The sequence below is a fragment of the Osmerus mordax genome, chromosome 9 (genome assembly GCF_038355195.1).
Source record: "Osmerus mordax isolate fOsmMor3 chromosome 9, fOsmMor3.pri, whole genome shotgun sequence".
NCBI lineage: Eukaryota > Metazoa > Chordata > Actinopteri > Osmeriformes > Osmeridae > Osmerus > Osmerus mordax.
Window position 1 is genome coordinate 13505909 of NC_090058.1, and position 26996 is coordinate 13532904.

Sequence of the window (26996 nt, forward strand, 5' to 3'; positions counted from 1 at the left end):
TGAAGTATAAGCGCTCCACCCCCCCCCCCCCCCCCAGCGCCTCCAGCACAACACAGATCATCTCTACATCTACCCTGATGTACCAGCGCCTTCAGCACACACACACACACACACACACAGAGAGCTCTGGAGGCATAAACTGTACACAAACACACACCATTACTGTCTTTAGATTGTGCTTTGGACTGAATTCATCTGTAGAATTGTATGATAACTATCTAGAATATATTGATTTAATGGTTCATGATGTTATGTTGGTGCAGACTGACCAGACTGTATCTCCCTCTTCTCTACAGAGGCCCCCATCTCGGGGATGTCCAAGAATGGATACTTCTTCCAAGAAATGGGTGAGTGAGCAGCTCTAGTCACATCAGACTGATACACACACCATAGTGATACACACACCATAGTGATACACACACCATAGTGATACACACACCGTAGTGATACACATACCGTAATGATACATACACCATAGTGATACACACACCATAGTGATACACAAACCGTAGTCATACACACACCATAGTGATACACACATAGTGATGTATGCTGCGTGTGCACACTCACAGGTGAGGCGGAGAGCGTTGTTCAACTCCTCGGTCGTAGTCAACGTGCTGCATGCAGGAAAAATGGGCTTTGACAAGGGAGCGGAGCCACAGAGCGGTCAGAGTGCCCGTGATGCCCCTGTCTCTGGGCAGAGGAGGGCGTGTGATGCCCCTGTCTCTGGGCAGAGGAGGGCCCGTGATGCCCCTGTCTCTAGGCAGAGGAGGGCGTGTGATGCCCCTGTCTCTAGGCAGAGGAGGGCCCGTGATGCCCCTGTCTCTAGACAGAGGAGGGCCCGTGATGCCTGTCTCTAGACAGAGGAGGGCCCGTGATGCCCCTGTCTCTAGGCAGAGGAGGGCGTGTGATGCCCCTGTCTCTAGGCAGAGGAGGGCCCGTGATGCCCCTGTCTCTAGACAGAGGAGGGCCCGTGATGCCCCTGTCTCTAGGCAGAGGAGGGCCCGTGATGCCCCTGTCTCTAGGCAGAGGAGGGCGTGTGATGCCCCTGTCTCTAGACAGAGGAGGGCCCGTGATGCCCCTGTCTCTAGACAGAGGAGGGCCCGTGATGCCCCTGTCTCTAGACAGAGGAGGGCCCGTGATGCCCCTGTCTCTAGACAGAGGAGGGCCCGTGATGCCCCTGTCTCTAGACAGAGGAGGGCCCGTGATGCCCCTGTCTCTAGACAGAGGAGGGCCCGTGATGCCCCTGTCTCTAGACAGAGGAGGGCCCGTGATGCCCCTGTCTCTAGACAGAGGAGGGCCCGTGATGCCCGTCTCTAGACAGAGGAGGGCCCGTGATGCCCCTGTCTCTAGGCAGAGGAGGGCGTGTGATGCCCCTGTCTCTAGGCAGAGGAGGGCCCGTGATGCCCCTGTCTCTAGACAGAGGAGGGCCCGTGATGCCCCTGTCTCTAGGCAGAGGAGGGCGTGTGATGCCCCTGTCTCTAGGCAGAGGAGGGCGTGTGATGCCCCTGTCTCTAGGCAGAGGAGGGCCCGTGATGCCCCTGTCCTAGGCAGAGGAGGGCCCGTGATGCCCCTGTCTCTAGGCAGAGGAGGGCGTGTGATGCCCCTGTCTCTGGGCAGAGGAGGGCGTGTGATGCCCCTGTCTCTAGACAGAGGAGGGCCCGTGATGCCCCTGTCTCTAGGCAGAGGAGGGCCCGTGATGCCCCTGTCTCTAGGCAGAGGAGGGCCCGTGATGCCCCTGTCTCTAGGCAGAGGAGGGTGTGTGGTGCCCCTGTCTCTAGGCAGAGGAGGGCCTGTGATGCCCCTGTCTCTAGGCAGAGGAGGGTGTGTGGTGCTCTGGGCGATGTTCTGCTGGGAAACCCTGGTCCCAGGCCATTCATGTGGACGTCAGTTTGACACTTTCCAGCGACCCTAAAAAAGATCCTTGCAGACCAAGTACACCCCTTCATGGGAATGTCCTTCCCCGATGCCAGTGGCCTCTTTCAGCAGGATGGCGCGCCCCGCCACACTGCACACGTCGTTGGGGAAACAGTTTGGGGAGCATGACGAGGTGTTGAAGGTGGAGCCCTGGCCTCCTCATTCCGCAGGCGTCAGTCTGGTTGAGCATTTGTGACATGTCCTGAACCGACCAATCAGATCACGGCGCAGGTCCACCTCGCAGCTGACAGGACTGGAAAGATCTGCTGCTGGTGTCAGACGCCACGGCACGTCCTCAGGGTGTGGTAGAGGCCGGGGCCTCTGGGGCCCGCGCTGTTTTGGCGGCATGCAGAGGACCAACCGGTTATTAGACAGGTGGTCATAATGTTTGGCTTGTCAGCCGATGTAGAAAATGAATGGCGAAGTATGAAGATACAGTTAGGTCCATAAGTATTTGGACATTGGAACAATTTTCATCATTTTGGCTCTGTATACCACCACAATGGATTTGAAATGAAACAACCAAGATGTGCTTTAAGTGCAAACTTTCAGCTTTAATTTCAGGGTATTTACATCCAAATCAGGTGAACGGTGTAGGAATTACAACACATTTTATATGTGCCCCCCCCCCTTTTTAAGGGACCAAAAATAATTGGACAAACTAACATAATCATAAATCTAATTGTCACTTTTAATACTTGGTTGCAAATCCTTTGCAGTCAATGACAGCCAGAAGTCTGGAACCCATAGACATCACCAGACGCTGGGTTTCGTCCCTGGTGATGCTCTGCCAGGCCTCTACTGCAACTGTCTTCAGTTCCTGCTTGTTCTTGGGGCATTTTCCCTTCAGTTTTGTCTTTAGCAAGTGAAATGCATGCTCAATTGGATTTAGGTCAGGTGATTGACTTGGCCATTGCAGAACATTCCACTTCTTTTCCTTAAACTCTTTGGTTGCTTTCGCAGTATGCTTCGGGTCATTGTCCATCTGCACTGTGAAGCGCCGTCCTATGAGTTCTGAAGCATTTGGCTGAATCTGAGCAGATAATATTGCCCGAAACACTTCAGAATTCATCCTACTGCTTTTGTCAGCAGTCACATCATCGATAAATAAAAGGGAACCAGTTCCATTGGCAGCCATACATGCCCACGCCATAACACTACCTCCACCATGCTTCACTGATGAGGTGGTATGCTTTGGATCATGAGCAGTTCCTTCCCTTCTCCATACTCTTCTCTTCCCATCATTCTGGTACAAGTTGATCTTGGTCTCATCTGTCCATAGGATGTTGTTCCAGAACTGTACAGGCTCTTTTAGATGTTTTTTGGCAAACTCTAATCTGGTCTTCCTGTTTTTGAGACTCACCAATGGTTTACATCTTGTGGTGAACCCTCTGTATTTACTCTGGTGAAGTCTTCTCTTAATTGTTGACTTTGACACAGATACGCCTACCTCCTGGAGAGTGTTCTTGATCTGGCCAACTGTTGTGAAGGGGTTTTTCTTCACCAGGGAAAGAATTCTTCTGTCATCCACCACAGTTGTTTTCCGTGGTCTTCCGGGTCTTTTGGTGTTGCTGAGCTCACCAGTGCGTTCTTTCTTTTTAAGAATGTACCAAACAGTTGATTTGGCCACACCTAATGTTTTTGCTATCTCTCTGATAGGTTTGTTTTGATTTTTCAGCCTAACGATGGCTTGCTTCACTGATGGTGACAGCTCTTTGGACTTCATATTGAGAGTTGACAGCAACAGATTCCAAACACAAATACCATACTTGAAATGAACTCTAGACCTTTTATCTGCTCCTTGTCAATGAAATAACGAACTCCCTTTATGAGGGAATAACATACACCTGGCCATGGAACAGCTGAGCAGCCAATTGTCCAATTACTTTTGGTCCCTTAAAAAGGGGGGGGCCACATATAAAATGTATTGTAATTCCTACACCGTTCACCTGATTTGCTTTTGCTGAAAGTCTGCACTTAAAGCACATCTTGATTGTTTCATTTCAAATCCATTGTGGTGGTATACAGAGCCAAAATGATGAATATTGTGTCAATGTCCAAATACTTATGGACCTAACTGTATGTAGAGGATGATGAAGAATGTAATACACCCCATCCCCCCTGGTTGGGATGTAAGTAATGATGTGGCTGAAGTGTCTTGTAACTGTATCATTGCCCTCAAGGAAAGGCACCAAATTAGTATGTATGGTGCAGTCAGCAGGGACACACTGTGCTTCCATGTATCCCCTGTCCAATTACCCCCCCCATCTCTCTCTCACTCACACACACACACACACACACACACACACACATACACACACACACACACGATTATATGCACACAGAACTCGTACACACGCCAGCAACCCTCACACACGTTCACACCACACAAGAGCACACTCGCACGCAAACGCACACCCAAAAAGGTATTGTGAGCACCAACGTCAACACCCTTTATAAAAGACAGCCGTTATGTTGTAGATATGCCCCCACCCTCCTGCTGTAGATATGCCCCCCCCCTCCTGCTGTAGATATGCCCCCCCCCCCCCTCCTGCTGTAGATATGCCCCCCCCTCCTGCTGTAGATATGCCCCCCCCTCCTGTTGTAGATATGTCTCCCCTGCTGTAGATATGCCCCCCCCTCCTGCTATAGATATGCCCCCCCCTCTCCTGCTGTAGATATGCCCCCCCCCTCCTGCTATAGATATGCCCCCCCCTCTCCCCTGCTGTAGATATGCCCCCCCCTCCTGCTATAGATATGCCCCCCCCCTCTCCTTCTGTAGATATGCCCCCCCCTCCTGCTGTAGATATGCCCCCCTCCTGTACTTGGTCACGACTCAGTCTGTTTGTGCAGTATTGTCTGAGACTCAAGGTGATCTCAAAGTCACGGTGTCTGGTCTGGTGAGGAGAGGGGAGCAGGGTGAGAGCAGGAGCTGGTCTTTCCAAGGTGGATGCACTAGCCGTGCCACAGGAGGGAGGAGGTAGATAGAGGCAGGGGGTTGGTTGGGGGGGGGGGGGGGCAGATGTATAGAGCAGTGGTTCTCAACCCTGGTCCTCAAGTACCCCGTCCGGCATGTTTTAGATGTTTCCCTGCTCCAACACACATTTACATTACATTACATTTAGTAATTTAGCAGACGCTCTTATCCAGAGCAACTTACAGTAAGTACAGGGACATTCCCCCGAGGCAAGTAGGGTGAAGCAGGCAGGCATGGGTTAGGCAGATGGATAGGGGTGAGGCTGGAGGTGTTAGGCGTGAGGCTGGAGAGGTTGGATGGGGGTGAGGCTGGCAGGGTGGGGGAGGAGCCTGTCCGGGGGGTGACCCTGTGCTGTTGTGTCCTCAGAGCAGCGGGAGGCGGAGCAGGAGGAGGGCAGCGAGGGCAGAGAGGAGGGGCAAGACTCCCCCACGGCCTGCAGAGACGACGTCCACCTTTACACCAACCAGAACAGCCCTGGACCAGGTAAGGGTCTGGGGGGGCGGGAGCCTGGAGGCTTCTCGTTTGGGGGGGGGGGGGGGGGGGGGTTGTTTATCAGCGATTAGGTGACTGGAGCTGGGAGGAGCGGGAGGAGGAGGGGGGGGTAGGGGGTGACAGGTCAGTCTGGCACCAGGTGCTGGGCCCTGTGGCAGCATCTTAGCTGCGGCCGCAGGTAATTTGCCCCCATCCCTGGTACACCGCAGGTCAACAGGTTAGTGTTGCCTTGGCAACAGTCCCCAGGTGCACAAGGAGAGCGAGTGTGACAGGTGACTGCTTTCCCCCCCCCGGGCTCTCTGGGAGACCCACGGTGAGTCTGGCAGGAGGAGAGGATCGCTCCTGATCACCTGATGTCACTGCTGCCAGACAGCAGGCATGGACTCGGTCACGACAAGAAACATGTGACTGTCTACGATCGTGTGTGTGTGTGTTTGAGCGTATGGGATGATGTCATAATGAACAGACAAACGGGCCACTTCCTCTGGAAGCCGTCGCCGCCACGCTAGAACCGCGCTTACGCAACCCCATCGTTCATTTGAATATCATTAACCATAATTAGCACCCCCCACCCTTGTACATGCAGCCCAGCGGGGAAATGAATCGGCTCACAAGTCCCTCTTCCTGCTCCTAATCCACCACACATTCAGGATTACCTTAAGCCACATACCGAAATGTACAGAAGCCATTACAGAGGGCCTAGGTAATCCTATATGGAGATCTCCTCATGGCTGGAGCCTGACAGCAATTAGAGCAGCTCTCTCTCCTAGGGAGATGAGCCCAGCAGCCCTTTGATAGGACGGCTTTGATGAACCAAATCCTACACTCTCTCTGATAGTCTCATTTTAGAATCGGCTCCTCTGCCTCTCCTCTCCTGCCTTCTTTCCTCTGCCTCCTCTCCTGCCTTCTGTCCTCTGCCTCTCCTCTCCTTCCTCCTTGCCTCTCCTCTATCTCTCCTGCTCTGCCTCTCCGCTGCTCTCATCTGCCTTTCCCCTCCTCCCCGGCCTCTTCTCCTGCCTCCTCTCCCCTGCCTCTCTTGTCAACCCCTTGCCTCCAGGCGTGCACACACAGACAGGGTACACCTAGACAGCGGTGCACGTGGATTTACTGATCTGTCCCGGGGTGCTTGGCGGAGGTGTTGTCAGGATGGTCGCTCTGTTACTAGGACTCCCCTCTGAGGAGGAAGAGATAGCGAGAGGAAGAGTACGAGATGGAAGAGGAAGAATGACTGATTTGATTTCCTGCTGGAGCAGACTCGGGTAGCAGGGGAGGGAAGCCCGTCTCCTAATCAGGTCATCCTTCCTGTTCCCGGGGAAGACTGGGTTATGCAACGCGGGAGGGAGGGAGAGGTACTGAGAAGACAAGGCTGCTCTCTCCCAGGCTGCACATCAAAGGAGCTCGCACCTAAAACGCTCTCTCTGCTCCCCGCACAAGCGGCAGCAAATGTAGAATGGATTTTTTCATGTATTTTTTGGGGTGCTTCTCGCACTGTAGCCGATATCATTCCAGACCTTTGTACTTGTTCAGAGGACATGGAACCAGCTTCTCCTTTACAAAGTGCGTGTTGTGTCCTTATCAGTGCAGAACTCCCAATCCCTGCTCTGTAGGAGCTTTTCGAGGCCACCCTCTCGACATTTCAGCAGGATTAAATCCATTTCCCAAGTCCAAGTCCTTCCACAGCGCTTCTTCAGCTGTTCACGTGTGAGGGTCCAGGACCTGGTCCAGCTCCAGGCCTTCGTCCCTGGTCTGGAGGTGGTGGACCTCACGGCCCTCAGCCACAGCTACCACAGGGCTGTAATCACTCCCTCTCCCTCCTCCTCCTCTAGATTCCGATGATTCTGGCTGCGTCCTACTGAACACATCTCGGAAGGTAAGGATGACGTTGGTCCTGACCCGGCCCATGGGGTCTGGGGTTGGTACTGGAGCTGTTCACATGGCTCAGTGCTGCTGTTTGAACCAGAAACATCAGTGTTGTCTTGTCTTGAGATGCTTGGAGCTAGTATGTCTGTATACATCTCGATCTGTCTTCCTGTGCCTGTCTGTCTGTCTGTCTGTCTGTCCGTCTCCCTTCCCTCTCTCCCTCCCGCTTATCTCTCCCTCCCCTACCGTTCTGCCCTTTCATCTCTCTTCCGCTCCCTCCATCTCCTCTCTTCCTTCCTTCCCTCCCCCTCTCCCTTCTCGCCCCACATCCTCCATCGACCTTCCCCCCCCCCCCCCCCCCCCCCTTTCCAGTATGTTAAGCTGATGAACTTTGAGGAGGAGGTGCGTGCACACCGAGACCTGGACGGCTTCCTGGCGCGGGCCAGCATCCTGCTGGACGAGACGGCGGCGTCCCTGGACGACGTGCTGAAGAGGATGCTGCACCACGTGGGCCAGGAGAACCACACCGCCGAGCCCGGCTGCAACTTCGAGGACGTCATGAGCATGCTGTTCACCGACGCCGGGGCGCAGGAGGTCAGCGGTAAGCACGGCGACGCCGTCTCCACCTCCGGGACATAACTACGTGTTCGCTACACTGTTCGCTATCATAACTGACCACTAGGGTGGATAAGTCAGGGTTAGGTCACAGAACAGTCAGGATCGGTAAAGGAACAGTCACGGTAGATCAGATAAGTCAGGGTAGATGGAACAGTCAGGGGGCAGTCAGGGTAGATGGAACAGTCAGGGGGCAGTCAGGGTAGGTGGAACTGTCAGGGTAGATAAGGGAACAGTCAGGGTAGGTGGAACTGTCAGGGTAGATAAGAGAACAGTCAGGGTTAGATCACAGATCAGTCAGGATCGATAAAAGAACAGTCAGAATAGATCAGATAAGTCAGGGTAGATAAGAGAACAGTCAGGGTAGGTGCAACAGTCAGGGTAGGTGGAACAGTCAGGTAGGTGGAACAGTCAGGGTAGGTGGAACAGTCAGGGTAGGTGGAACAGTCAGGGTAGGTGGAACAGTCAGGATAGGTGGAACAGTCAGGGTAGGTGCAACAGTCAGGGTAGGTGGAACAGTCAGGATAGGTGGAACAGTCAGGGTAGGTGGAACAGTCAGGGTAGGTGGAACAGTCAGGGTAGGTGGAACAGTCAGGATAGGTGGAACAGTCAGGGTAGGTGGAACAGTCAGGGTAGGTGGAACAGTCAGGGTAGGTGGAACAGTCAGGGTAGGTGGAACTGTCAGGATAGGTGGAACAGTCAGGGTAGGTGGAACAGTCAGGGTAGGTGGAACAGTCAGGGTAGGCAGAGGGCAGTCAGGCCTGTCAGGGTAGCAGACTCTGGCCTGACACTTTTCTATCCAGAAGGTGCTTGTGTGTCCGTAGCTCACACTAATCTAGGAGGTGATAATTAACTTCTGTCATCGATAACTCGTGCAGCAACTATCTCCTTAAACTTCCCTCAGAGCTTCTCCTGTCTGTCTGATCCCACGGCAACATGTCTCTGAGTTACCATGGCAACATGTCTCTGGTTCACCACAGCCACATGTCTCTGGTTCATCTCCTAACAGACTTAGAGGAGTTTCCTGCAGCAACACAGCCCCACTCAGGATGGCAGGTTGTTTAATCATTTGACAGTAGGCTGCACTACAATAAGATGAGTTGACCAGACCACACTAGACTCCTACTTGGCAGGATAGAGGCAGAGTAAAGACAGGTGGAGAGGCAGGGTGTAGAGGCGGAGGAGAGGGGAGATCAAGGAGAGGCAGGGTAGATTAGAGGCAGAGGAGAGGCAGGGTAGAGGATTTATCAGGATGTAGCATGCCTTGGCTGCCTGATAAAGTGCAGAGAGATTAGAACCATTTCATAATTAGCAGAACTATCCCCAAATAGTAATGTTGTTTTTTACATTGGTAAAAAATCTTTTTAGCTAAAAAGTAAATTTATCAATAATAACTACGGTTTATTCTTTAGGTAAAATGGACCACTACTGTAGAAGTCAAATAAGCGGTTGAATTGTTGAACCCATAACACCTGTGGTGACAAAGGTGGTGACGACTAAGATGATGATAATGATACTAAAATGATTGACAACTTTTGAATAATCACTCTATGCTTCTATCCTCAGAGACTGCTGCTTGTCTTTCTCTCTCTCTCTCTCTCTCTCTCTCTCTCTCTCTCTCTCTCTCTCTCTCTCTCTCTCTCTCTCTCTCTCTCTCTCTCTCTCTCTCTCTCTCTCTCTCTCTCTCTCTCTCTCTCTCTCGTTTCCTCTCTCTCTTTCTCTTACTATGTCTGTCTTTCTCCCTTTTTTCACCCTTCGTTCTTCCTTTCTTCCTCTCTCTTTTTATATGTATCTCTCTTTTGCTATGTCTCTCTCTCCCTCTGCGTGTCTCCCTGTGTCTCTGATTGTGGGTGCTGTTTATGATGATTGTGCTATAATTCCTCCTGAAATTACTGTCACCTCTGATCGATCTCGCTGGCTCTTCACTTTGCCTCCATTTACATAATTCCCTCCTGCTTTATTTGTTGACTCGAATCAAAATGCCCAAAATGTTGTATTTTTATTCAACAAAATGCAAGAGGACTCTTTTCCCTCTCACCCAGCGTGCAATCCTGTGGTTAATGTGAGGATGGGTGTAGGTGGGGGGGGGGGGGGGGGTTGGCAAGGGCGGGGGTGTTGCGAAACATCTGTGTGTACCTGTTTATCAACCGTACCTTCCAGCACGACTCTCTAGAAACACCAGGGATAGCCTTCTGCCACCGGGGGACAAGTCAGAATAAGAAATTAAATCATCTCATTGCTTATTCATGTTGAAACCGACATGACAAATGATCCTGGGGCCTCAGCTCTTCTCCATTCTTCCACTTAAATTGGAGAATTCTTTTGTTTCAGTTTGACTTTTCACCCTTATCGATGATGAAATACATTTTGAGGTAATAGTGTGTAGACGGTAATCAAGATCCCATCTCCTCTGCGGATGGCAGACACAAGGGGGGGCTGCCCAGGAACATTGTGTTTAATATGCACGAGGCTGAGCAAGGGAGGAAATGAAGCTTTGGCTCACCACATATGTATGTGTGTGAATGACTAAGTACTGTATGGTGTGTGTGTGTGTGTGAGAGAGAGAGAGAGAGAGACAGAGAGAGAGAGACAGAGAGAGAAGGAGAGTCTGTGAGTGTGTGTGTGTATGTGCAGAGAGCAGTCGGTGACATAAAATTCCAAAGTTAATCAGTGTTTTCTCTCCTCTCCGTCCATATGTCTAAATCCAATCTTCTCCCCCTCTCCTTGGTTCCCTTGTGCAGCCAAGTCTCAAAGTTTCGTTTTCTTTGACGACGGTAAGCTGTGCGAAGTGGATGAGAAGGTCAACATTGGCCACCATGAGGTTGTGATGTGTCCTGCTTCAGAGCTCATCCCCATCAGTGTTTGTTCGTCTGCTGTGTAGGACTGGGTCGATGTATTGAGCCATGAGCTGGTCGGAGGGAAACCTAGTCGGGGCCATTCCAACGTTGGGCCATGTCCCAGAGATACAAACAAACTCTTCTACTGAAACATCTGTGCTTTGACTCGGTTTAAATCCCTTCATCTGGATCAGTCTTCTGTATTTGTTGGGCAAAATTACCAAAATGGCCATTGAGTAGTGATGAAGCCTTAAGCATTGATATGGATATCGTTGTAGCCTATCAGTGACGAGCTGCAGATACCCCCCCCCCCTCTCCATCGCCCATAAGTTACCTTACTTGTAATCGACCCATTCCTAGTGACCCTCTCATCAGCCAATCACACTATTTAGCATGTGTCCTCTGCGTTGTGATTGGCTGTGGTGTAATGTGCCTGGTGTAAGCTGGGGTGGAGAGTGTTGATCCCTTTCTAGTAAGGGAATCTGGCCCCGCCCCCCCCTGCCCTCAGGGACGCTCGCACACCTCTCCAAGCGTGCACTCATCTGCCAGTATTATGGGATGTATCCTGAGGGTTAAAGGGCTTGTTGTTTCATTTCATGCTGCCGTCGTGTCCAGTGGAGAGGCGTCCCAGTGGGGAACGCTCCCGAGCCACTGAGCTCTGAGGAGCGCGTTCCCTCAGGCCTTCCCGTCGCTGTCACCCGCTTCCAAGCAGGACGTCTGAAGTTACTGGTCACGTGACAAACAGTCTAGCCGGCTATCTGCTCTGTGTACACCAACCAACCGCTCATTTCTGCAAGCATTATCCTCGCATGCAGTTTAAGAAAATTGAAAATAAATTGGAGCGTTTTTTTTCCCCTCCAAACTTTACCAAGCATATAACTCGGTTAAAGAATCCTACAATAGGCCAATAGGCAGTCACATCAAAGGAAACCAGCCAACCAGACTCCTAGCTTCTCGTCCTCAGAACAACCCACTTTCCATTGAAGTGTGTTGTGTTTGATATACAATGTGTGTGTGTTTCTGTGAGCTTACAATGTGTGTCAACACATCAAACACTGACGAAATCTAGAAGAAATCTCAAAAACAGAAACAGTGTCCAGCGTGGCAGCATGTTAATGACTTGCGGTTGGGCCAGCTGCCGGTCCAGCCTGGTGACCACAGACAGGTGGACCGCAGCGACAGTCTGCCCACACACATCTCACACATCAAACGCACCCCTGCAGCAGCTGTGCAGGCGCACTGACATGAATAACCGTGTCCCTTCTGTGTCTGAGTCAACTGATATGTCTCTCTCTGTCCATGTCCCAGCCCAGTGGGATTAGAGCTGTCTGTCTGTCTGCTCTGAGTGCTGGATCTCTATCCCTAGACATGCCTGTGACTAGTCTTCTGTCCTGCTAGCCTGATGGTCTGGTCTGTGACTAGCTTGTTGGTGTGGTATGTGACTAGCCTGCTAGCCTGTTGGTATAGACTGTGACTAGCCTGCTAGCCTGTTGGTATAGACTGTGACTAGACTGATAGCTTCATGGTATAGACTATGACTAGCCTGTTGGTATAGACTGTGACTAGACTGATAGCCTGTTTGTATAGAGTAGACTGTGACTAACCTGACATCCTGCTAGCCTGTTGGTAGACTGTAACTAGCCTGCTATCATGCTAGTTTGTTGGTATAGACTGTGAATAGTCTGCTAGCCTGTTGAAATGGGGAAAGGGAGTCAGGTGGCTGAGCGGTGAGGGAATCGGGCTAGTAATCCAAAGGTTGCCAGTTCGATTCCCGGTCATGCCAACTGACGTTGTGTCCTTGGGCAAGGCACTTCACCTTACTTGCCTCGGGGGAATGTCCCTGTACTTACTGTAAGTCGCTCTGGATAAGAGCGTCTGCTAAATGACTAAATGTAAATGTAAACTCAGACAGCTCACTGACGTCAATGAGAAATTGGAAGGTTTTGATTATGACATGCCTGTCAGGCTTAGTGCTATTAATTGAATCCCAGTCCATCTTATTCTCTCTCACTTTCTTTTTTCTCTGAGTATGTCTCTGAGCATCTGTCTCTCTCTCACTACCCTTCTACTCACCCTTGTCTCTCCTTTCCTTTTTTCCCTCTCTTTCTCAACCTCCTCTAACCCCCTCTGCCCCCCTTCCACCACCACCCCCCTCCTCTGGCTCAGTAATTCTGTTGTCATGGCGACACCCATCATTTTCTGGCATGAATGGAGAATGTCTTATTGATGAGATGGGGATGGGGGGAACGGGGGGTGGGGGGTTGGGGGGGCAGGGAGAATCACACTGATAGGGAAATGATGTGGCTAGCTGCTCATGATACCCAACATGTCTCCTGGACTCTGTAAACTAGTCATTACAGGAGAACAACAAACACACCATGCTTTGGCTCTGCACCCTGGGGGGGAGGGGGGTTCTGTAGCTGCCTCGGGTAGACCAGCAGCGCTGCTGGGAAGTCATCACAAAGACGACGCTGACAGAACCGTCAGGCAGGTCTTTGGTTTCCATGTGAACCCTCCGCTTCGTTCAGTGTTCCAGTATGTGTCGGATGGAGCATCCAGCCTGCTGTGGTGTGGTGTGCATGTAGACGTGGTGCTGTGTTTGTTGTTCAAGGTGGGGTGTGGGTGGGGTGGGTTAGGATCAGGGCGTGTTACAGTGAGGTTGAATTAGGGCGAGGGTGGGTGAGGGTGGGTTAGGGTTAAGGTTGCTGAGATCGAGTTAGGATCAGGGTGGGTGAGGTTGAGTTAGGGTAGGGTAGGGTGAGTGTGGGATAGCGTTAGGGTCAGGGTCAGGTTTAAGACCAGGATTAGGGTCATGATTAGCATTAGGGCTGGGGTTCAGGTTAAGGCCACGGTAAAGGTCAGGGGTTAACCTGTGGTGTTCTTACAGTGCACCTGCTGTCAGAGACCATGCAAGGGGTCACTGCCACGGCAACGGGGATTCAGTACCAGCAGTCCTGGCTCTGCATCCTGTAAGTAACATTTCTGTGTGTGTGTGTGTGTTTTAGGGAATAAAGAACTCAGAGGGTGTTAATGATAATGACAGTGATCTGAGGAGCAGGCCTGGCTAGCCGCTTCTGAATGAGCTGTGTGTGGGAGGGTCGCTGACCCCTGTGACCTGTGTGTTGAAGGTGCAACGTGAAGAGCCTGCAGAGGCGTCACGTGTGCATCTCTCGTCTGGAGCGTCCTCAGAACTGGGGGGAGAACTGCTGTGAGGTCCGCTATGTCATCCTCATCCTGGCCCCCCTCAAAATGGTAACCCCCTCCCCCCCCACATACACGCACTCACAAACTAACAGCAACCCTACCCCCCCCCCCCCCCCTCACACACATACACACTTCTACCAGCAAACCTGCCCCACACACCTCCACCAGCAAACCTGCCCCACACCTCCACCAGCACACCTGCCCCACACACCTCCACCAGCAAACCTGCCCCACACCTCCACCAGCAAACCTGCCCCACACCTCCACCAGCACACCTGCCCCACACCTCCACCAGAAAACTTGCCCCACACACCTCCACCAGCAAACCTGCCCCACACCTCCACCAGAAAACCTGCCCCACACACCTCCACCAGCAAACCTGCCCCACACCTCCACCAGCACACCTGCCCCACACCTCCACCAGAAAACCTGCCCCACACACCTCTACCAGCAAACCTGCCCCACACCTCCACCAGAAAACCTGCCCCACACACCTCCACCAGCAAACCTGCCCCACACCTCCACCAGAAAACCTGCCCCACACACCTCCACCAGCAAACCTGCCACACACCTCCACCAGCAAACCTGCCCCACACCTCCACCAGCAAACCTGCCACACACCTCCACCAGCAAACCTGCCACACACCTCCACCAGCAAACCTGCCCCACACACCTCCACCAGCAAACCTGCCCCACACCTCCACCAGCAAACCTGCCCCACACCTCCACCAGCAAACCTGCCACACACCTCCACCAGCAAACCTGCCCCACACACCTCCACCAGCAAACCTGCCCCACACACCTCCACCAGCAAACCTGCCCCACACCTCCACCAGCAAACCTGCCCCACACACCTCCACCAGCAAACCTGCCACACACCTCCACCAGCAAACCTACCCCACACCTCCACCAGCAAACCTGCCCCACACCTCCACCAGAAAACCTGCCCCACACCCCACACACCTCTACCAGCTACCAGATTTAGAAGAACAACCATTCCCTTTCTGGGAGATGTGATTAACTGGTACAGAAGCTCTCAAACACACACATTCACTTCTCCACACACACACATACATTCACACACACACACACACACACATTTGCTGATACACACACACTTATAAGCACAGATACCACAAACACACACACACAAAGAAACCCAGACAGCTTAGTGAAAGACTGTGGCAGTTTGAGCTTTGTGTGTGTTTGCTCCATCTCCTGTTCTCCTCCTGACAGAAAAGCACCAAGACAGCGATGGAGCTGGGCCGCACCTTTGCCACCATGTTCTCTGACATCTCCTTCAGGCAGAAGCTGCTGGAGACCAAGACCCAGGAGGAGTTCAAGGAGGCCCTGGTCTTCCAGAGACACCAGCTCACCGCCGCCAATCAGAAGCCCACCACCGTCGAAGAGGAGGAGACAGACCCCCATAGCCACAAACCTCTCAAGGTGTGTGTGTGTGTGTGTGTGTGTGTGGAGAGGAGGGGGGGGGGTTGTGGGGGGTGTTAGGTTGATCTTCTGTTCTGTCCATTTCTCTACCTCCCTCTCTCTCTACCTCTGTCCATCTCTCTTCTTCCTTCTCTTTCTCTACCTCCCCCTTTCCTCCCTCCCTCTTACACTTTTTCTCTCTTCCTCCCTGTCTTTCTCTCTCTCGTCTCTTCATCTCTCCCTCTCTCTACTCCTCTCTCTCTACCGCCCTCTCTCTACTTTGCTTTCTCGTACTCTCTCTCTTCCTCCCTTCCTCCGAGATGCCCTTTTTCCTCTGCTTGCTCCAGTCCCTCTCTCTTCTCGTTCTAATCAATCAGCATAAACTTTTGCCAGCCTTCCTCATCAGATGAATAACCTTCCATCTCTGTCCTCACAGCCTCTCTCCTAGCCTCCTTCATCCTCACAGCCGCTCTCCTATCCTCCTTCATCCTCACAGCCTCTCTCCTAACCTCCTACATCCTCACAGCTTCTCTCCTAGCCTCCTTCATCCTCACAGCCTCTCTCCTAACCTCCTACATCCTCACAGCTTCTCTCCTAGCCTCCTACATCCTTACAGCTTCTCTCCTAGCCTCCTGCACCCTCACAGCCTCTCTCATGGCTTCCTACATCGCAGGCAGACAGGTAGGCAGGCAGACAGAGAGGGAGACAGGCAGACATGCAGACAGTCTTCCAGCCAGAGTCCTCCTGGGGAGGGTTCAGCCCACCTCCTACCTCAGCAGGCCTAGCAGGACCACCCACCACAACATTTCTTTCATACTTCCAGAAATAAAATGGGGCCAAGTTGTTGTGTGTTTTGTTTCAACTCCCCCCCCCCTCCTCTCCCGAACACTATCACCCACTCTGACGAATGGCAAACAGGTGGACGAATATTTCTCTGGGAAACCTTGTTTATCAAAGCAGGGCCGGGCTCTGGCCAGGGGCCATGGCAGTCTGCCCCACACACACACCCTTGTAATAATAAATGATTTCATTATGTATAGGTTTTTAATGGACAAGCTTGTGTGGCTTCGTAAAAGCAGCTCGGAGAGAAATGAGGCCTTTTGTTTCAGCATTCCAGGGTGTTTACATCAAGATTTGGGGGGGGGCTGAAAACAGACATATAAATGTCAGATAAGAGAAGAGAGATGTTTACCCTCAGTCCCTCACCCTATACTTCCCCCCCAAACCCACTAAGCTCTCATAGAAGCACACACCTTAAGTACTCATTTACATACCTTGAAAGAAGTGCCTATATGATACACCTCAAAAAGCATTTCTGCTTTATTGAAGTAGAGATAGAGAAGGGAGGCCGTGCAGTTAATTTCCCAGGTTGGATTTGAACCCAGGCACCTGCAACAAGACCCAGGACTGAATAACAGGCCGCTGATGTGGATGCTAACGTACTATTGTTTTCAGCTGAAGCAATAAAAAAAGAATGAAATCAAAAATCTTTTTTAAATGCTCATGTTTGCATCAAGTGATTGTTTTTTTCTTCAGTAAGTAGAGTAATGAGCAGGATAACGTACAGCGTGAAAATGGAAACCCTGACCAGGTGCTGGACCTCCTTGTGCATGATGCCACTGTTTGGTTCTCAGGGCCCTCCTGCTGTACGCCCCTTACAGTTCTCCCAGCAGCAGCTTGTGTGCACTGCTGTTGTTCCAACAAAACAAATGGATCGTAATGAACTAGCTGGTATCTTCATGGTGTATTTGGCAGTGTGCAGTGCTACATGACTGTATGTCCACAGTGTAAGGACTTCTTCAAGGCTGGAAGAGGAATCTACGATGACTTGTGTCGCAGGTTGCCCCTCTACCCCTCTGACTTCACTGACGGTAGGTTGGGGCTTCTCCACCTCCTCTTCCTTCTCCAGCTCCTCTTCCTTCTCCACCTCCTCTTCCTTCTCCAGCTCCTCTTCCTTCTCCAGCTCCTCTTCCTCCTCCAGCTCCTCTTCCTCTTCCGCCTCCTCTTCCTTCTCCAGCTCCTCTTCCTCCTCCACCTCCTCTTCCTTCACCTCCTCTTCCTTCACCTCCTCTTCCTCCTCCACCTCTTCCTTCTCCAGCTCCTCTTCCACCTCCTCTTCCTTCTCCAGCTCCTCTTCCTTCTCCAGCTCCTCTTCCTTCTCCAGCTCCTCTTCCTCCTCCACCTCCTCTTCTTCCTCCATCTCCTTCCTCCTCTACCCGGTGTGACCTGACGTATGTCTCCTCAGGTGTTGTGGGCAGCAACAAGTCCCTGCTGAAGTACATGACCACCGCCATCTTCCTCTACATCGCCATCCTGCTCCCTGCCATTGCTTTCGGCTCCCTCAACGACGAGAGCACGCGCGGCGAGATTGGTAGGGACACACATCGTAGACACACACACCTCACATGCATATCCCCCACACACACCACATTGTCATTTAGCAGACTCTCTTACACACACACACACACACACACACACACACGTGACTGTGTTCTAAAGGGTCTGTGCTTGCTGTCCCCAGACGTCCAGAAGACCATCGTGGGTCAGAGCATCGGAGGGATCATCTACTCCCTGTTTGCAGGCTCTCCTCTGGTCGTGCCTCTCACCACGGCTCCTTTGGCTATCTACATATCTGGTATGTCTCACGCTCTCCCTCACCTTCACCAGTCACTCTCTCTCCATCTCTCTTTCTCCATCTCTTTCTCCATAGCTCTCCATCGCTCTCTCTCTCTCTCTCTCTCTCCATCTCTCTTTCTCTCTCTCTCCATCTCTCTCTCCCTCACACTCACTCCTCCGCTCCATCAGATAAATGCCAATAGTGTTTGGGGTTAGTCAGTAGATGATGTCTGGAACCCAGAGAGGCAGCAGTAGTTCCCCAGGGCCTTGGGAGACCTAGCTGGGAATACACTACAGTAGAGAGGTTTATTTGGCAATTTGTTTATTTACTTATGTCTGTAATTATTGTATTTGTTTTGTTTGGAATTTAAGTTGTGTTGACTGCTGGAAGCTGTGGAATGGAGATCCACTAATGGCCAGTGATGCCAAGATGCAGTTTTAATATCGAAATTGTTTATTTGGATGTGGTCTGGTGATGTTTGAAGTCATTGTGATAGGATCGCACTAAGCCCATTCTGGTGGGCCTGATTGGAGACCATTACCAGGAGTGTTTGTCTGAGTAAAACCGTGGTTTGTTTGTGAAATCTTCACTCATCTGGACACAAATACACAAGAGGAAACATCTCATTCATTCACTGCTCTGCCTGTGTCCTTGTTTAGTAGTCTGGCTGCTTTGAAGTCTAAATGAAGTCATCAAATGCTGCAGACTTTTTTTTTTTCACATATTTTTGCATCTTCCCCAGGGTGTCATTTTTCTCTGTCAGAGTGATGTGTTTTTTAGCAGCAGACAACCACCAGTCAGTCCTGTTACATGAAGTCTTCTCACTGCTGATGTGTAGTATCTAGGTTGTTTGGTAGGGCTATAGTGTAGCAAGCACACAGGCAGGCATCGTACACCCATATAGTTCTGGATGCCCTCTATAAAATGAGGAGGAGGGGGGCGAGGGAATCACGCTAGGCTACACCTTACGAGATGTGATGGTCAGGCTTATCTGCTGTGTGTGTGACCGCGGTGATGTGGCTGTGTGCCTGCAGTGATTCGAGGGATCTGTGATGACTACGATCTGAACTTCACTGCGTTCTACGCGTGCATCGGCCTGTGGAACAGCCTCTTCCTCATCCTGGGAGGAGTCTTCAACGCCAGTCTGATAGTCAAGCTCTTCAAGAGGTCAGCCTGTTCGTTTGCAATATCACACGAGTCCCGACCCCACGGGCCTCTGTGACATCACTGAGCACATGTTACTATGACATCACTGAGCACATGTTACTGTGACATCACTGTCACAGCACATGTCTGGTCATTGTGCCGCTATGACATCACTGACTATAACATCACTGACCATGTTGCTATGACATCACTAACATGTTGCTATGACACACCTGACCACATGTCTAGGTATTTAGCTATTATTACATCACTGGCTACATGTTACTATAACATCACTGACCAGTGACTACATATTTATATGACATACTTGACCACATATGACATCACTGTCCACAGGTTACTTAAAAAACATATATATATATATATATTGATGCATAATGACAATACAGAAAAACAAAGAACAGCATACATTATATTGGTACAGCAGTAAACTAAAACATACACAGAGAAACAACAATGACAGAAAAATAACAGAACAGAGGAAAGAATGAATTAACCTTTCACAACCGTGTGGAGAAGACATAAAAGTACAATTTTTTGGTTATTTTTAACCAAACAAAGAGAATTAAGAAGCGAGTCCATTTCTGTCCTTGTAGTCATTTTTGTCTGTGGAGGACAAATTTGGCTTGCAGAGTCAAAAATGTTTACAACATATTCCAAAGGGTAGTTCACAGGGTTCTCATAATAAAAGATGAAATCCTTTGCAGTAAGAGAATACGATAATTTAAAAAGATAGTAATTTAAGTCCTTAATAAACTTTATTCTCACACTCAAAAAAGAGATGCCACATTGTTTCATCTGTGTTGTCACAAAAGGAACAAGCAGAGCTTAAGTCAGTATATTTTGCTATACTGACATTCACTGAATATATTTTATGTAGAATTTTAAAGTGAACATCCTTTACCTTATTTGTGGTACAGTATTTACTCTGTAACAGCCAGGCTTTTTGCCAGTTAATGTCCTGAACCAAAGATCCCCAGTAGAATTTCCTTCTAGGTGTTATTCTTTTCTGAATTGAAAGATCTGGCGAATATGTTTATCACACTTTGTCTATCACAACAATCCCATTCAAAAGTAATTTATGTTGTGTTGCATTGTCCATACCAAAAGAAAGGTGACTTTTGATAAGTTGGATTAACCCCTTAGGGATAGCTTTAGTGAGTGAGTTAAATTCCCTAACTGTGACTGGGAGGCTATGACGTGACAGAAATTGTTCATATGTCAGTATAGTGCCAGATCTATCAAACAAATAAATAATATTATGAATTTCATTCTCAAACCATCTAGAGAAAAACAATTTAGTTGTAACTGTAATATCTGCATTGTTCCAAATGAGTGTTTTTATGAGGTGAGAAGTTGTGAATGAAACAGTTTCCATGCAAGAAGACATTGTTGGTGAAATTTAGACAACATGACACGTAATTTGTTACAGGCATAGTTACATTTTAAGACAAAAGAAAGACCACCAATCTGGTTAAATATATGATTGTGGATATACATCCAAAGTCCTTATGGTTTTTTAAGACATCTCCTGACCCAGCCGACTCTAAATGAATTAACCGTGTCTGTGAAGTCCAAGAAATGTAAACCTCCCTGGGGTTTGCAATCAGAGAGCACCTCCTTCTTAAGTTTGTGAGGTTCATTTTTCCAGATAAAGTCCAGAAAATCCATGTTCATCTCTTTTAACGATTTATTATTAATAAATAAAGAGAGAGAGGATCTCACACTTGGAAATGTTCAGCTTAAGACCTGAGGCACTTGAGAACTGCTCAACCAAAGTTAAAGCGCAAGACAGCTGATCTTTGTACAGTGACAAGGACGTCACTGACCTCATGTCATGACATCACTTGACCACATTTCTGGGTATTGTGATGCTGCAGGTCCACCGAGGAGATTATCGCTCTGTTCATCTCCATAGCGTTCGTGGTGGACGCGTTAAAAGGCACCATCAAAAGTAAGCTGCTCGTCACCACGACCCCTGACATCTGCCCCTTCTTCCACCTGGCAATTATTAGCATGCTGACGGATCAATGTTGCGATGCTCTCTCCTCGCCCCAGTCTTTCACAAATACTACCACTCCCCCACACTGACCAATGGGAGCATGGGGGCCTCCCAGCCGCTGCAGGACAGGTGGGGGCAGCTGGGGGTCAACGTGACGGAGGAGACGACCATCGTGTGCACCCGGGAGAGGCCTGTCCTCTGTCTGCTGCTCATGCTGGGGACCTTGTGGATGGGATACACCCTGTACCAGTTTAAGAGGAGGTGAGAGGGAGAGGGGAGGAGGTAGGGTGGGATACACCCTGTACCAGTTTAAGAGGAGGTGAGAGGGAGAGGGGAGGAGGTAGGGTGGGATACACCCTGTACCAGTTTAAGAGGAGGTGAGGAGGTAGGATGGGATACACCCTGTACCAGTTTAAGAGGAGGTGAGAGGGAGAGGGGAGGAGGTAGGGTGGGATACACCCTGTACCAGTTTAAGAGGAGGTGAGGAGGTAGGATGGGATACACCCTGTACCAGTTTAAGAGGAGGTGAGAGGGAGAGGGGAGGAGGTAGGATGGGATACACCCTGTACCAGTTTAAGAGGAGGTGAGGAGGTAGGATGGGATACACCCTGTACCAGTTTAAGAGGAGGTGAGGAGGTAGGGTGGGATACACCCTGTACCAGTTTAAGAGGAGGGGAGGAGGTAGGATGGGATACACCCTGTACCAGTTTAAGAGGAGGTGAGAGGGAGAGGGGAGGAGGTAGGGGGTAGGTAGGGGGTAGGATGTAGGACGTAGGGGTAGAAGTTGTAGAGTAGGGCACAGAGCGTAGGAGGGAAAATGTAGGGGGTAAAAGGAAGGGGGTAGGAGGAAGAGTATGACACAGAGGGTAGGATGCAGGGTACACAGAGAAGATTAGTGTGCAGAACACCTTACTGACACTGACCTAAAAGAACCCCTGTCAGACATAGGACGAGGTATCATTAAGGCTTTACAGCACACACTGATTTAATAAACGTATAAACGATTCCCTCTCTGATTGTTTTTGCGTAATCAAATCATTGTGGCTCCGATTAAATTGTGTTAAGAAAACTGGACTCTCAAGTAAGTAGTGTCAGAATTGCAGTCATTGTCCTTGTCTAAAGTAATTGTATTTTCCCCTCTCTCTCTCTCTCTCTCTCTCTCTCTCTCTCTCTCTCTCTCTCTCTCTCTCTCTCTGTCTCAGTCCGTTCCTGCATGTGAAGGTGAGGGAGGTGCTGTCAGACTGTGCCTTGCCCATCTCCATCCTGCTGTGCTCCTTTATAGGATCCTACCTGTTCAACGACATAGAGCGTCAGTAGTCTTCCTCTGTTTCCTCTCCTCTCCTCCTCCTCTCGGTCTCCCCTCCTCTGTCTCCTCCACGCCATCAGTTATCCATAGGGCTTATGTGAGTGTTTATGTTCCACAGTCCCAGTGTTCAACTTTAAAAACACCCCCATGTTCAACTTGGCTCCGTTTGAGAAGCTGTCGGCCATCAACGTTCTGAGTGCCATGGGTCTGGGCCTGCTCCTCGCCATCCTCATCTTCATCGACCAGACCATTGTGGTGTCGCTGACCAATGCACCGGAGAACCGGTAGGAGTGCTTCTGAAACCCGGGAGGGGGGGGGGGTTGGGGTTGGGGGGGGGCCAAGAGAGGTCGGGGGAGGGCAGGGGAGGTCAAGGGGGAGAATGACAGCTGCTGTCCTGGCTGACATGTTGCTGACAGAAGGCTGTAGCCATGGCTTTGGTGCCACGACATTCTGAAGGTCTGCATGTCCTTTCATGCGACGGTTGTGTAAGACTTTGCTTTACTTGTTTGTGTGTGTGTGTCCTACTTGTGTATATACTTTTTATACAGAAAAAGAGAACAATTACTAAGTTAACACAGAACCTTGGGGGAGGGATATTTGTCTTTGAATGTGTCTGTGTGTGCGCTGGTGTGTGTGCACGTGCGTGTGTGCAAGATGAATGCATAGACGTGCGTGCAGAAAGTGTGTTTGTGAGAGAGAGTAAGGCGTGCGTGTTCATGCTGCATGTGTGTAGAAGCTGGTATATGAACTGTGTGTGTGTGTGTGTGTGCGCAGGCTGCTGAAAGGCACAGCATACCACTGGGACCTGATGCTCTCAGGACTCATCAACATGCTGATGTCGGTGCTGGGGTTGCCATGGATGCATGCCGCCTTCCCCCACTCCCCCCTGCATGTGCGGCAGCTGGCCGTGGTGGAGCAGCACGTGGAGGGAGGACACCTCTACGAGACGTGAGACACCAGCACCTCAGCTACATGTCTGCTCCTCTCTCTATCTCTGTCTGTCTCTCTCCTGCTTGTCTGCTCCTCTCTGTCTCTCTCCTCTCTATGTCTCTCTCTCTGTCTCTCTCCTGCTTGTCTGCTCCTCTCTCTGTCTCTCTCTCTCTGTCTCTCTCCTGCTTGTCTGCTCCTCTCTCTGTCTCTCCTCTCTCTGTCTCTCTCTCTGTCTCTCTCCTGCTTGTCTGCTCCTCTCTCTGTCTCTCTCTCTCTCTGTCTCTCTCTCTCTCTGTCTCTCTCTCTCTGTCTCTCTCTCTGTCTCTCTCCTGCTTGTCTGCTCCTCTGTCGCCATCCTCTTTTTCCTCATGCAGAGCAACAACACACCTGGATGGATGGATATAAATGTAGCAATAGATTGATGGCCGGATGGAAAGCTGGATGGCTGGGTAGCGTGTGTCCCTCAGTGTGTCCCCCTCACCACCGTGCCTCCACAGCATCGTCCAGGTGAAGGAGACCAGGCTGACGTCGCTGGCGGCCAACATCTTCATCGGCGTGTCTGTGTTCCTGCTGCCCGTGCCCCTGCAGTGGATCCCCAAGCCGGTGCTGTATGGCCTCTTCCTCTACATCGCCCTCACCTCCATCGACGGGAACCAGATGTGTGACCGCATGGCTCTCCTGTTGAAGGAACAGGTGGGGGGAGAAGGCACCTGACCACACCACACCTGACCTGACCACACCACACCTGACCTGACCACACCACACCTGACCACACCACACCTGACCACACCACACCTGACCACACCACACCTGACCTGACCACACCTGACCTGACCTGACCACACCACACCTGACCACACCACACCTGACCACATCACACCTGACCACACCTGACCACACCTGACCACACCACACCTGACCACACCACACCACACCTGACCACACCACACCTGACCACAAGTTATTGTGTATATGAGTCTTCTCTTCAGCTTCTCTCTCTCTCTCCCCCCCCCCTCCCCCACCAGACCTCCTACCCCCCCACCCACTACATCCGCAAGGTCCCCCAGAGAAAGATCCACTACTTCACCTTCCTGCAGATGGTGCAGCTGCTGGTGCTGTGTGCGTTCGGCATGTACCCACTGCCCTACACCAAGATGATCTTCCCTGTGCTCATGGCCCTGCTCATTCCCATCAGGTACTGGGGGCCCACTGGATCCTTACAGGCCAGATATACCATGGAGCACGTTCAACAGACCCAGGATATCTCTTTGTTAGCTGGCTACACTAAGCCTGACTACCACAATCAGACATCAGAGGTGTCACCATGGTGGTTATCAACTCGTTAACTCAACACAGGTTTTCCCAATATAGCCATGAGCGCATTCACGTAAAAGGGGCGATGTTTGCTCCATATGACCGATCTCAGACATGGGCAAGTGCAGTTGCATATTTTATACAAGATGAGAAAACTATAATAATAAACTAATGAGAAGAATAGAAATGTCATCTAGGCTAAAATCAACACAATTGCTGCTCCCACAGGCAGGAAATAAAATCTGGTGAAAACTTGCCGATTGTGTGAATGCATAAATTAGTGGGCTTATCAATATCACTGTCCCATAATTAATGCAGGAGTACATCTGACAGTCATTTCAGTTGTGTATTGCCCACATGTATTCTTATGGTGTGTAAGACCATTTTTGCCTCCTTCCATCTGCAGCCCTGGCTGTGTTAAACGGTCTTGGGAGAGAATAAAGCACAAATATGAAACATAGTTCAACCCTGAAAGTAGGCTTACTTGGCAATCTTATAAGGTTATGAGCTTATAAGGCTCAAGAAGCTGACACTGATAAGCCATTTCCTCCGCTGAGAATCTATATCTTTCATATAGGCTAGATTCTCGTCAGAGAAAGCCCAAAGGGTGTTGTCAGACTCTAAAAACTAATCTTCCTAAGAGACCCACTCCAGAATGTGAGCACCAAGGTCACAGGATCTTCTAGGAACGATGATGCTATTTTCTAACAGAATCGATTGGTCAGTAAGCGGTGCTTTCATACGTGTTGATCTGTTATCTTGAACATGATTTGCTCCCGAGAAGCAGAAGTTACCATGGTGATGTAACAAGTGAACCACCGTCGTGACACCAAAACCCAAGGGTTACACCTGAAGTTACCTAACCCCAAATCCTGCAGGGTAGTACAGGCCTCTAATCTCACCTGCAGGGTGGTACAGGCCTCTAATCTCACCTGCAGGGTAGTACAGGCCTCTAATCTCACCTGCAGGGTAGTACAGGCCTCTAATCTCACCTGCAGGGTAGTACAGGCCTCTAATCTCACCTGCAGGCTAGTACAGGCCTCTAATCTCACCTGCAGGGTAGTACAGGCCTCTAATCTCACCTGCAGGGTAGTACAGGCCTCTAATCTCACCTGCAGGGTAGCACAGGCCTCTAATCTCACCTGCAGGGTAGCACAGGCCTCTAATCTCACCTGCAGGGTAGCACAGGCCTCTAATCTCACCTGCAGGGTAGCACAGGCCTCTAATCTCACCTGCAGGGTAGCACAGGCCTCTAATCTCACCTGAAGGGTAGTACAGGCCTCTAATCTCACCTGCAGGGTAGCACAGGCCTCTAATCTCACCTGCAGGGTAGCACAGGCCTCTAATCTCACCTGCAGGGTAGCACAGGCCTCTAATCTCACCTGCAGGGTAGCACAGGCCACTGGGAATTAACCTCCTGCAGCTAACAGTCTTGTCTCGTTTTTCTCCACAGGAACTGTGTGCTTCCTCACATCATTCAGGCCAAATACCTGGATATTATGGACGCCCAACACATGTAGCTAGATAGAGACTTTGGGGAACAGGCACCTGGGATTTGTATTTTTAAATGCAGGTAAATAGACTGTTTAATTTTATAATAGAATAGAACATCCATGGTGGTGCAGCACTGAAGACAGGAAGAGGAGGGGGAGGGGGGGTGGAGAGGTGGAGCAGAGGAGGACGAAGGAGTTGAAGAGAGAAGGAGAGGAGGCAGAGGAGACGAGCAGAAGACTGCAGAGCCGCCAGAGTGTCTTCTGGCTGCCTGGCACTCACGCAGCGTCTTCATCTGCCGATGTCACTTCCCTTCAGACGTTTGTGTTGCCATGACTGACATGGAGGCAGCAAGATGTGCCGCTCTCATTTCATTTAGATTCCTGTTGATTTTGGGAGGTAGCAACATTCACTATGAGAAGATAATAAAGTTTTAATCCCCCCCCTATCTCTCTGTTTCTCTGTCTCTCTCTCTCTCTCTCTCTCTCTCTCTCTCTCTCTCTCTCTCTCTGTCTCTCTCTCTCTCTCTCTCTCTCTGTCTCTCTCTCTCTCTCTCTCTCTCTCTCTCTCTCTCTCTCTCTCTCTCTCTGTCTCTCTCTGTCTCTCTCTGTCTCTCTCTGTCTCTCTCTGTCTCTCTCTGTCTCTCTCTCTCTCTCTCTCTCTCTCTCTGTCTTTCTCACACCAAGCCTCACATTATGGTGGAGGATAAGCAATCACCCCAGTTATCTAATGCATAATACATTCCACTGAACTATAAGTAAATATGTCAGTCCAAATTTGATCTAGTTAAAGAATGTTTATTATGCCGATTTACTCAAATATTTTTGCAATTTAAATAGATA

The 26996-nt window shown here is 50.4% G+C and overlaps 1 protein-coding gene across 1 annotated transcript; it reads left to right on the top strand.

Moving 5' to 3' along the window:
- The first annotated feature begins 283 nt into the window (after positions 1 to 283).
- slc4a11 (solute carrier family 4 member 11) lies at positions 284 to 26778 on the top strand. The gene is made up of 19 exons (XM_067243535.1): positions 284 to 347; positions 5261 to 5377; positions 7213 to 7256; positions 7619 to 7847; positions 13586 to 13667; positions 13827 to 13950; positions 15139 to 15348; positions 17114 to 17198; positions 17573 to 17698; positions 17849 to 17962; positions 18979 to 19111; positions 20992 to 21065; positions 21170 to 21374; positions 22316 to 22422; positions 22538 to 22703; positions 23194 to 23367; positions 23847 to 24042; positions 24375 to 24544; positions 26117 to 26778. Exons 1-19 carry the CDS (start codon positions 314 to 316, stop codon positions 26181 to 26183), a joined length of 2457 nt encoding a protein of 818 aa, XP_067099636.1. The 5' UTR covers positions 284 to 313; the 3' UTR covers positions 26184 to 26778.
- The last annotated feature ends 218 nt before the right edge of the window (positions 26779 to 26996 follow it).